This window comes from Schistocerca americana, chromosome 4 (assembly GCF_021461395.2).
Source record: "Schistocerca americana isolate TAMUIC-IGC-003095 chromosome 4, iqSchAmer2.1, whole genome shotgun sequence".
In the NCBI taxonomy this organism is placed as follows: Eukaryota; Metazoa; Arthropoda; class Insecta; order Orthoptera; family Acrididae; genus Schistocerca; species Schistocerca americana.
Genome location: NC_060122.1, coordinates 437,221,104 through 437,234,231, shown reverse-complemented (window position 1 = coordinate 437,234,231; position 13,128 = coordinate 437,221,104). Strand labels below are relative to the sequence as shown.

At 42.0% G+C, this 13,128-nt stretch overlaps 1 protein-coding gene across 1 annotated transcript in view; it reads right to left on the bottom strand.

The window, feature by feature from the left end:
* LOC124612768 (mucin-12-like) overlaps positions 1-13,128 on the bottom strand; it is a 290,845-nt gene that overhangs the window by 236,013 nt on the left and 41,704 nt on the right. Inside the window, exon 3 of the mRNA XM_047141163.1 lies at positions 11,233-11,394. Coding sequence (XP_046997119.1) covers positions 11,233-11,394 — 162 coding nt within the window. The remainder of the gene's footprint in view (positions 1-11,232; positions 11,395-13,128) is intronic.

The following is a 13,128-nucleotide window of genomic DNA, read 5'->3' as shown; positions in this document are numbered from 1 at the left end:
GACCTTGAACCTTGGTTGTTTTTAGCATGTGCTATACTTTCAGATGTACCAAACACATATACGCCAATAAAATTGTAAGTGATGGCATAAATGGCTGGTCCTATGGGTACGAAATTTTTCTAAGTCGGTAGTCTTCAAAGTGCCAAGTTTTGAATGAGAATTCATGAAATTCATCACACATTCTCACACATAACATAATTCATGTTGCATACAAGGGCATTTACTTTGAAAGTAATGCTTCTCAAACCATCATTAGCAATATTTTACCATGACCTGCTGTAAATGTAAACAATTGCGATGTCAGGCTCATCAAAAGCAGTTTCTTGTTACAAACCATTGCATAGTCTTTGTCCTAAGGCCTTTTGAAACATTTTGCTGTTAGCAGATACTTTTCTGTGCACTGTATTTTGTTGCTCTAAATGGAACATTTTATTTGCAACTAAAGTTTTATTTTGGTGTTATTCTCTGGCTTACGTTTTACTGCTGTTGTACTGTACTGCTGTAGCAGACTGAAGTAAAACTCTTTGTTACGAGTATCAGTACCTCCCAGCCAAAATTACAAAAATTTAATTGAGAACTAAAACAATGAAAAATTCCCACTGTTTTCCCGGGTTTTTCCTGGATGAAAAAATTCCCTGATTTTTCTTGGTTGTCCAGGGGATTATATGCCCTGAGTAATATTCACATCCTGATTCTGGTCATATCCACGCTAGCTGTCTTGCTTCTTCAATTTGGTGATAGCCATTTATTTCCATTTCATATGACAATGCTCAGGATTATTACATTAAAGTATTCATTGTCGTTTCATGCTCTCAAGCATGGGTGAAGAAAAATGGTGTAAAACATGTTGTGTCTCGCTTCTGACAGAATGGTTGCTGCATTGTATAAGAATATCACAAGATGCAACATAATATTCAGGTTTCTCCATTCAACACTAACGTATGTAAAGAGCATATCTGACAATGTCTAATTAAAACATACCACGAGGCAATTTGTTTGAAAGTGATATGTAACTGTCATTCTGTGGACAGCACTGGATTGTGAAACTACTACTGACATCAATCCTGACAAACAATTCTTCACAATCAGAGATCACACAAGAGAAGCTGCATATTTCCAAATTACGTTTTAAACAGGAAATCTTCGAAATTCTGATGTTTCAGCAAGCATTAGTGACAGCATAGTAAATAAGGCAGTGCACGCAACTCTGTTTGTTTCGGCTTGTCACCTTGTGAAACTTCCTCATACGGTTGATTCCAATCCTGTGAAATGGAGAAACTGAAGAACAGCATGGTACCAGATGTCATGGGAGGTAATTTTGACACATGCTCCTGTCATTCTTGTACCTTACAGGGGCTTACATAATGCCTGACACATTGGTCAACATGTGGCCATGATACATGCTTCTAACTCTACTAATGTAAATGCAAATTCCATATGACCTGATGCTGAAGATTCACCAAAATACTTCAGTACAGCTATTCATAAAATAAGGAAGGAAGATTAGAGCATAATCTCCAGTCAAAAGCAAGGACATTAGAGACGGAGCGCATGTATGGATTACAAAATGATGGGCTAGGAAATCGGCCATGCCCTTTTCAAACGAAATTTCCCAGCAATTGCCTTGAGAAACTTAGAGAAAACACGGAAAACATAAATTTGGACACAGATTTGAACGATCATCCTCCCGATGAGACAAAACTATGAGGTCATCTGCCTCCCTTAATCTTTTTGTCTGTCCATAGAGGAAGGACACACAAGAAAAATCCCAATGGACTCAACTGTATCTGAGAATCAGGAAAGCCAAAAGATGGAAGCTAGCAGAAGTGAGAGAGGGGTAAAAGGGTGAAGGTGGGATTGTTGCCCCAACCAGAGAGCAGCTGGAACCTCCGGGGCATATTATGCACCCAGAAAGACACCCCCTGCATCCGACCATTGCTTCCACATCCTCCATGACCACAAGAAACTAGTTACATGGACAAGATATAAAAATCCTAGGGAAGAGAAGAATGACGACGATACTGTCAACCAGCTACAGATGTTAAAGAATAAGATGATTTACAAAGATGCAAAGGACAGGAGCCATTCTGGACCACCAAGCAAGGGTAGTCATAGGCCACTTGGGTCACAGCAGTCGACGGGACAGCTCTCCAAATCCCTCAAATGGCCAATGAGGCTAATGTACCCTACATCACAGACAGGAGTAAAAACCACTTTCACAGATAAAATATAAAATCAAATCAGCTACTTTGGTGTTGTCTCCTAGTAGCAGAGGTAGCATGTCAGTAAGTTCAAAGTTTCTTTAAATCAGTGCACTCCAGTAAGATGTGGGTCACTGTGAGACAGGCACCACACTGACAGTGGGGTGGATCCTGAAGTCTGAGCATGTGATCGTGAGTCAGCTAAGTGTGGCCAATGTGAAGCCGAGAGAGGACAATAGATTCCCTGCAAGAAGCAAAAGAGAAGATTGCCACATGGTGATGGTCTTTTTTATGGTTCGCAGTTTATTTGGAGAAACCAGGACACACCAATCTGCACTCCGAGCTTCCAACAATTGTCGGCACAAAGTTGACCAGAGGTCTAGTTCTGGTACAACCAACTCCAAAGTCAGCGTCCTGGAAGTCAACTTGCCAATTGGTCAGCATGTTCATTCCCTGGGATCCCAACGTGAACCAGGGACACATACAAAAACGATCAATTCTCCAGAGTGGTGGAGGTCATACAGGAGATCCTGAACAGTCACAACCAATGGGTGTTGAGAATACCACTGCCAACCAGGAGACCACTCAAGGAGTCACTGTCAATTAAGAATGACTCACCAGTGTAAGAACTAAGGTGGATGAAGTCTCGGGCAATGACAACGAATTCTGCAGTGAATACAATACATCTGTTCAGCAGGGAGCATAGTTCACTGCATCTTGCTTGGTATATGAAAACTGGTTCATCCAACGACCATAGAGCCAAGTACAACCTCTGACAATAAAGTTTGGTGACTAGTCTTGCAACATTAATGTAGATGAACTATGAACTACAATTACCTTACTGTCCTTAGAAATAGTCACCTCCCATAACTATGCACCATTGAGCTCTGCGATACATATCCTGGAAATTTTGCATGAAGTCTTCCTCCGGGATGGTGTTCAAGAGTTGCATCATGTTTTGTGGGATGTCAGGAATATTGTCAAATCTCTTCCCTTTCAAAGCAAGTTTGATTCGAGGGAATAGGGAGAAGTTTGAAGGATTGAGATCCTGCGAGTATGGTGGATATTCAAGTTGCACCACCCCCTTTTTTGCCAGGAACTGTTTGAGGATATTGGCTGTGTGTGGGCAAGCGTCATCATGAACTAAAAACCAGCAATCTTGTTGTGTTTACTGGGGTCGTACCCTGCATAGACGTTGCACAAAACAGGTCAAAATTTCAACGCCTGTGCAGCGTTCGTCGTCGTTCCCTCAGGTAGAAATTCCTTGTGGATGATGCCTTGACTATCAAAAAAGGTGATGAGCATTGTTTTGATGCGTGATTTTTTAGCTCTGACCTTTTTCTGATGAGGTGAGAACGCCATTCCATGCTTTGCCATTTCGTTTCAAAGTTGTACCAAAGACACCAGGTTTCATCTTCAGTGACAATATGGTTCAAGAAAGAGGGTGTCGCATCGACCATTTTGACAACATTCTGTGAAGCCTCTAAACATGGCTGCTTCTGATCATCAGTCAAGTGATGTGGCACAAGACAACAAGTTTTCCTCTTCCCTAACTAATGGGTAAGGATTTGTCGCACAGATTAACAGTTCATCTGCAGTTTATCCGCTAGCACTCGCACAGTTAATTGACGGTCGTTTGTGATTAATGTCCACACTTTCGTCACTGACGGCAGTCGCCGGTCATCCACTACGGCAATTGCCAGAACCACCTTCCCCACCTCCTCGAAAATGAGTGAACCACTCGTACACACACTTCATGGGCAGTGCATGATCCACATAAACATGTACCAGCATTGCATGTGTTTCTTTCAGTGTCTAGCCAAGCCTAAAACAAAACTTTAAATTGATCCTTTGATCATTCGTTGTCCTGTCCTCAGTTCAGAACCAACACACTAAATAAGCACTTCGTCCAACAGGTCTAACATGGAACACACAATGCTCACCTAAATATGGTGGGGGCAGGTTGTCAACACTGGCTGCTACGCAGGTGCAGTGTTGTGGGTTGCTAGTGTTGCCTTATCAACCGTTCTGACTTCGTTCACTGAACTTTCTTGTTAGAGGTTGTATGTATAACACATCTGAGCCTGAAAATGTGCCACAGACTTCCAGGAACAGCAGGCAGTGAAAAACCAGAGGGTCTACTAAGTCTTTCAGACCAAATGAGAGGTCAAGGGAGATCCAAGGATGGAGTACACACCATGGGGGCACAAGTGTTTTCTCCCGGACAAGAGGCGATAGTTGGAAAGATGGATTTCAGAGCAGAGACACTCTATGCAATCTGCAATTGTGACTTCCGACCTTGGCCTCTGCTGCAGGAGGTAGATCTCCTACCAGGAAACAGGATGCCCAGGGGAGCAGTGTGTGTGTGTGTGTGTGTGTGTGTGTGTGTGTGTGTGTGGGCACGCGCGGTCCGAAAGGCACCTGTCGCAGGTAGGATCCCACAGTCACGTATCATGTCCAGAGTATGCAATGATGAAGGCGATGCTGAGTCATGAGCTAGGCTCCCACTGACAAGATATGACAAAATCAGAGCCTCGTAGAGACAAAAAGTGTAGAGTGGTCTGTACCCCAACTGCTGTTACTGAGACAGTGAATAGTATTAAGATGCAACCAATATGTTTGCTCAAGTTAGCAAAGATGGGGAAGCCATGGCAACTAGGCATCGAAGACCAATCCCAGGACACGATAAGACCCTATCACATTGAGCATTTGGTCCTCCAGGTAGAGTTCTGGTTGGGGATGGATGGTACAACAGGGACAGCAGTGCACAACACATCTTGGTGGTGGAGAGAGCCCAGGACTGCCCTTTCGTATGGCACCTTGCAGTCAGTATTCAGCAACACCCACAGTTGAGGAGCAAGTTTTCAGCATACAAGAAGAGTGACACTGTAGAGCCCACAGCTCCAACCAGACCATCGACAGACGCTAGGAAAAGGGGTACAATCAATACAGAGCCCTGTGGGATCGCAGTCTCTTGTATATGGGGTTACCGTGGGAAGCACCAACCTGAACCTAGAAAGTACAGTGAGACAAGAAAGAAGTTCTGGACAAAAATTGGAAGCTGGCCCCAGAGACCTAACTCATTGAGGGTAGCAAGGACGTAGTGATGCCATGTGGTGTTATAAGCCCTATGCAAGTCAAAGAAGACAGCAACAAGATACTGACACAGGGCGGAAGCTGACCAAATAGCAGACTCAAGACAGACCAAATTGTCAGCAGCAGAACAGCTTTGTTGAAATTCATCCAGGGATGGAGCCAAAAAACTCAAGGTACCTACACAGCTGTGGGCTCCTCACCACATATCCCACCAACTTGCACAGAACATTAGTGAACGTAATTGGTAGCCAGCTGTCCACCTCAAGGGAGTATTTACCTGGTTTCAGTACTGGGATGATCCCACTTTCTCGCCAATGAGACTGATCTTACCTTTGTTCCAGATATAGTTGAAATGGCAAGAATGTGATGTCGGCAGTCCACTGGTAAATGAGCATTTGGCTGTGGATGTGGTCTGGCCTTAGAGACAAGTCAGGGCAAAGGGCTAGGCCACTCACTGAACAGAATACGATTCCAGGTGAAGTGTAGTAAATGGTAAAGCAAATTGCTCTACTCACTTTTCGAGGACACGAAATGCAGCCTGATAATACTCAGATGCAGAGGCACAAGCATAATGAAAAGCAAGATGTTCAGTAACCATTCACAGAGATAACAGGTACAACTACAAGGTAATGGTGTGCTTAGAGGGATTGAATCTTCGCCCAAACCTGTGAAGGATGGATGTCCAGGTGAGTGTCGCCGAGAAAGGGTCAAAATGGTAAACATATGATCACTGTCACAAAGGTCATCACGGACTCTCCAATAGATGGAATGGGGAAGACCTGAGATGCAAATGGAAAGGTCGTTGGCTGAATAAGACCCATATGACACACTGAAGTGGGTGGGAACACCAGTATTTAAAAGGCAAGAATAGAGCTCTGAGAGCAAGTTTTCGACAGCTTTATCATGACCAGTGTCCACCCTACAAAGGGTTATGGGCATTTAAGTCACCCAGTATTAGGAAGTGTAGGGGATCTGAGAAAACAATGCAGATAATGTGTTCTGAGACACTTCATTGTTGGGAGGGAGATACACATTACAGATGGTAAATTTCAGAGGTGCCTTTGCACAAACATCCACAGCCCCCAAAGTCATGTTGAGGATCTACAGTAGACAGAGTCCACAATGTAACTGCAATTACCACCCTAAGCTCTTTCACAGCTCTTTAAAATAGCCATGGATGGTAGGGGTCCACATTGCTGGGAATCAAGTTTTCTGGAGGACAATGTGAAAAAATGGGAGAAGTACACTAAAGATGATGTAGCTCAGTCATGTGGCAGGAAAAAAAACGTTACAGTTCCACTGGAGGATCATGCTATCAATATTCTGTGGGGCCATGAAGGGACTGAAGAGGCAGATCATGTCTCACATCTCCATGCCACCTGCTGCCTCTGTTGAGAAGATATACAATTAATACACATTTGTTTCGAATCAGAGTGCTTGGGGAGATCTGGGGCCACTGGGGCCACCAGGAATGCTGCATCAGATGCAGAGGCAGAAAAAGTGGGTTCTGACGGAACGAGGATCATCAAAATCTCCTGCTTTTTAGAGGATTATTACTTGCTCTTAGATGATTTAGACTTCTGTGAGGACTTGTTTGCCTCAGATTCTGGGACAGTGGAGGAATGGGAAGTCCTACTACCTGCAACCTGTGGCCCCTTCAGCTACCAGCTGGCATCCTGTTCCAGGTCAGCAGAGTCCTGGGAAAGGAGTGTCCCGAAGGAGGCCTTTCTTGTAAGGGGTGCCAGAGGAGGGCTTTGCTTCTCCAGTTGGGGGTTAGGGACTGATGTCCCCACCAATAGGGAGTCGATGAACCCAAAGGGGGTGTGAGGGAAGCAGTAGGACCCTCAACCACCTGGCAAGCAAGTGTAGTTGTGTGGCCTGCGGGCCAGACATAGAAGACAAGGAGGGCAATGGCACAGTCACTAAAGAGGATGACATTGTAGCAGCAGCATATGTCATTCTCATACACAAAGGCTGTGTACATTTGTATTTCTTCTTGGCATCTTGATATATGAAGCAGTCAAGGGTTTTGTTTTACTGGATTTTCTCCTTGTGTCTGAAAATGGTACAGCCCTGGGAACATGGGGGGTTTGTGTGCAAAGGATAGCGCATGGGAGGAGGAATATATGGCTTGACATCACAGCAGTTTATCATCACATTGACCTTCTAAGGCAACAAATCACCTTAAAGGGCCAAGATGAAGGTTCCAGAATCCATTCTAGAACAAAGCAAGTATTGGAGCGTGTATTTCTCACCTTGTATCTCAGCCCTATGTTCCTCCCTTGAAGCAGCCAGGAATGGGAATATTTTAGGGTTTTACCTCTCTCATAACTTCAGAAGAGACTGCTGAGGCTGTGTACTCACCAGCTTAAGAAAGTTTAATTCACTTCACTTGCAAATCTTCCGCCATAGTAATACCCACTCTGAAAGGGGACACTACCCAACTGGTGTCACCCAGCCACAGCAATCGTTACCTGATCAGCAAATTGTTGCCTGTGCCCCAGCCGTGATGGACACATACTCCTTGGCTTGGATTATGACCCCCCCCCTCAACACACACACACACACACACACACACACACACACACACACACACACACACACACACACACACACACACACAAGAGGGTCTATTCTGCTGGGCTCTGAGCATAGTATGGTTGCAAGAAAGAAGGGTGCAAAGAGAGAAAGGCACAAAGGTGGAATATACAGCACACTGGGTGACCTTCCCTGTACAATCCGCACTTCTCTATAATTTAGAAAAGAAGTAGCTCAAGTCAATATCAAGAAGGGGACCAATAATTAATAAGGAAAAGTTGTAGAAGGCTGGACTTTAAGAAAACAAGTGTCCAAAACACAAATCAAATCCAAACACAACTGGCACCAAGAAGACCAACCAACTGAAAGGTAGAGATGAAAGACAGACTTGCAGCACGGAAAGCAAAGTAGCACTGTAGCTCCTGGGGGGCTTCCCAAATGCAGGTCCAGTGTGCTAACCATTGCACTACCTCACTTGGTGACTGTAAATGAGCCTTTTTTTCATACTATGTTCCAGATATTAATTAGAATTCTCATTTGGAACATCCTTTCCTCTCTCAAGTCTCTACGGTCTTCAGCAATGGTGACTCTTTTCCTTTCTTCAACAGCAATGTGTGTTAGTAAAGGTTCCTCCAATGATTTCCACAAAAAAGCAGTCTGCTTCCTTGTGTTTGCGTCCATTTTTGATACTACTGTGACATATACTTGAAGCTTCAATGCCCAAATTGCCAATCACCTTTATGAATGATGGTTAGTCACAATGGTGACTGATCTGGAGTATAAATACAATGATGCAGCAGAACATTACGAACTTGGTCGACAGTGAGACTGAATCCTGCTTGCTGGCACTCCAGGAACGACTCATGAGGAAAATATATAAGTGGGGTATAGGTGAATAGGGCACTATTCTAGTGACAATACAGACAATAAATGGGGAACTTTGCTGACACATACGACTTTGACAAAGGACAGATTGTTATGGCCTAGGATCTAGGAAAGAGTACATCAAACCGCATAGCTAGTCAGCTGATTGTGTGCTACTATCATAAGCACCTACGGAAAGGATCACACAACCATGAGTGACAAGGTGAGAAGAAAGAGGACTCAGGCAGCTGGTGCCAAAAGAAATGGGCCACACTGAAATATGAGTAATTATTTATACATGAATGTGTGTATGACTGTGATAATGTGAATGTTGGGTGTGACTATAAAGAAGTTATAGTGCATCACAAACAATGAAGTCAAGGTCCTGTACTATCAAAGGATAAAAACAAGGGGCCACACCACACATTGAAGAATGCAAGTAACAGATATGAACGCCAAATACAGGTGTTCAGCACACAATTACACACGATCATGACATCTGAACGTCCTTTCACGAACATTTGATACAACCTTCGTAGCATAATAGTTATACCTCTACATATTATAATATACAGGAGCTGTATCCCGCAGAGAAAAGTATAAATTAAGTACACTGAAGTACAATACACACTCGTTTGAAGCAGTGATCAAATTTATGTGTAGCTACAATGAAGAAAACAATGTAAGTGCCTTTTGTGGTGGTGTTGGATGCCTAACTTTACAACAGAGGAGGAATTAAAGCAAGTAATTTATGGACTTACCTGGAATATGGTGAGCACTCGATACGGGAGGGTCTTTTGGGCACCGAAATATGTGATGGATAACGTGATCTACATAACCATGGTCGGAACTTTATGGTTTCTCTGTCGCAGCATCAAACTTTTTACCCAAATGCACATCAATGTGCACTTATCCTACAAAACTGTCCTGTGGACACTATAACGATGTGCAGTTTGTTGTCATCTACAATGTTATAGACCTGAGGCTGAACTGTTCTCCATAGTTGCACTCATGGTACTGCAAGGAATGCGCACAACAAACACTGCTTAACGTATGGAGATGTGGCCGCACAAACTAAGGGTGGTGGTTACGTCTCAATAATGGAGCAACCGAATCTAATTCAAACATGCCCTTTGTCAAGTTATGATCTCCCATAAACTAAACTTAGGAAGTTTTGTAGGTTATATGTACATTAAATGTAATATAAATAAAGCTGACAAGTGCTACAGATAAATAAGACATAACACTGGCCACAAATACAGGGATTTGACCCACAGCAAGGCCAAAACTTAGGTTAAGTGTTATTTTCATATGAAATTTGATTATTTATGTTATATATTTTTTAAAGGCACCAGTACTGTATACTGTCATTCAGTGCCCATGGACAACACCAGTATATGGTAGGGGTGCAACTGTGATGGATTTTATTTTGGTTTATCCATAAGTATATGTCATTTATTAAGTATCTGAACACTGTGCAGGACAAAGATGCAATCATGCATGCACTAAAGGGAGACACATAAAGAAAGAAAAAAAAATGTCCACTCTTATGTGTCTTTAGCTTATATCCAATTTTTTACTCTTCAACTATCTGTCTTTTCCCGTCTGTGATTCTGGATCGACATGTGATTTAAAAGGTGTTGTTTTTTTTTTTAAGGAAGGCAGTTTCTTTCATTTCTAAAATATTCCTTCTGAAAAGTTTACCTGGAAGCACGACAACCTGCAATCTTCTAAAACAAAGACAACTTTGATCATGATTGTATTTTACTGCATTCTTTATCATGGTGATGGGTGATATTCCCTTCTCTTCAAGAAAGAAGAGGTAAATACCGTTATGTTAAAAGGAGAAGTAATACACTAAACGATTAGATTGTTTCAGTGGTAACCGTAGCAACAGACAGCGGAGGTGCGAACTTCGACCCGTGAAGTGTTGCTGGTGAAAGTATCTGCCAGCAACACACCTTGAAATAATCCACATTACTTGCACCTCCCTTACATCACCAGTGGCTTACACACTGAACCTACACCTGGAGTTAATGGTCTGAAGGGTGATTTTGTATGACAGCAGGATTATTCTCACGGCTTTCCCATATACTCTGACTGCAACAAGGACAAGGACAGACACACACACACACACACACACACACACACACACACACACACACACAGAGAGAGAGAGATAGAGAGAGAGAGAGAGAGAGAGTGTGTGTGTGTGTGTGTGTGTGTGTGTGTGTGTGTGTGTGTGGTGGTGCAGCTACAATTGTTCAGTAGTATTGCCAGGTGATGTTCTACTACTACTACTACTTCTACTACTGTTGAGATTAAATGAATAACACACATTATAAAACAGAGAATACGAAGTAAAAAAGGGTATAAAATGGATAGCAAACATCATAATTTTACATTGAAATGAACACCCTTAGCTGCTTACAGGCATTGACATACGTCAACAGGGACAGATGAAAATGTGTGCCCCGACCAGGACATGTCTGAAAGAACAGATACCATCTTAGTAAATATATCAAAATTTTACCTGACACTTTTGTCGGAACAGACGTCTCAAAAACATCTGGTAGTTAAAAGTTGAAATGTCATTGTTCCCTAAACAGCCACACAACAGCCTAACAATCAGTTCTTGAAGTAATGAGCTTCCAGAGTCTTCTGCGCCATCAGTCAGCAAAGCTTCTTCCAGCTCCTGAAAATATATAATAAAGACATAAAGAAACAAAGAATATTGAAACATTCACTTCTTTATCTCTATACAAACTAGACGAGTTTGAAATAGTACTCAAGTACAAATTCAAACGAAATGCCAGGCAATCATCCCAAGTTCTTTTGGGCATGCACCTGGGATAGTGCAGTATTAGATCTTTTTCCGATGTTTTGGCAGATAACCTAACAGCCATTTTCTACACGTATGTATTTAAATCAAGTTGTATAAATTTTGCCAAACACTTGCCTTGATGGCTGTCAACCTTGAGAAGAAGCTGTCAGTAATCACATGACAAACGTAGGGGTGGAGTGGGGGGGGGGGGGGGGCAGTAGAGGTCTGGGAAATTTTAAAAATTACAAGCCTGATGTAGGCCTTTCAATGCTACATTTCACACACTTCCCAACCCAAAATAAAGAAGATTTCCCAGGAATAAGAACAATTGTTAATGAGTGCATTAGGTTATGTGGGAAAGGCTAAAAATTAGCTTAATAAACGTCAAGGGCACTTAAGAAACATTTCCATAATTTTCAAATATTGCAAAATCTATATACATATCTTGCTCGAATATTTGGTGGAAATAGAAGTACAACATGGAAACCAAATCCACTTGCAGTATTAAATGGGTGGCCAGCCTTCAGTGTTTCATACAAAAATATTCAGAATACTCATCCACTTCCAGGCTCTGCCTATACTTGTATATTACAGAATCTGTATTTTCATAGATGACAAGGTAATTTTCTCTTGAGTGATAATCCTGTTGCACTCTCTGCAGTCCGAATCCGATCCTTTGTGAAATCATTTTGGTAACATGCTCTTCCTGACACCAAATTGTTCATTTTACTAATCACCAAAGCACTCAAGGTGGTTGTTGTATTCATACAAGACTGAAATTCAGTATTGTTTTCCCTAACAATACTTAACACTCTCTCACAGACTGCATTACTTGAACCTTGTGGTGTCACTTGTTTCAAAAGCAGTTTTATTTCTATCCTTTAAGCTGACAAGTGCAGAATGAAAAAAATTTTGTCATCACTCAGCATAATCTATCTTAGAAAGCCAAGATGACAATCATTCGTAGACAGGTTTACTATGTACTCAGGACGGAAATCATTACAATCTATAAAATATTTTAGCAGCACATGATTTGCGAAATGTAAAGAGTACTTTTTTTGATTTTTTAAAACATCAAGTTGTAAAATTTCTATTTTTGTAATTTTTTAGTAATTCCGTTGACTTCCATAAATGGGCGGTAAATCCATAAAAATTACGGACTAGACAATCAGTAATATTTGGCACTTCTGATGATGGCTGTAAGGTTATCAGCTGAGATACCAGAACAAGAAAAAAATACTGTCTCACACACAAACCCAAAAGATGATGGAATATTCTATCTGCCAGAGAAACTTCAAGAAACCCACTAAGCCAGGCTTTAACTACAAGTTGAATAGTCTAATTGAACAATGCTGATCCAAATGTGTACAATACTGAGGTTACTCAGGCACTGTATTGCTTAAAGTGATCACTTAGCTACTTCTGCTGGAAGCAATACATTTATCATATCACGAGACAAACGTTTGTGTTGCTGTATCAAAAATGCCTGTCTCCTGGGATATAATCAGTAAGTATACACTGCTACACCTGCTTTCTGATCATCAATTATGAATGTCACCCCACTATAGTGATCTCTGTCATGGGCAACTGAAACCTGTAGATAAT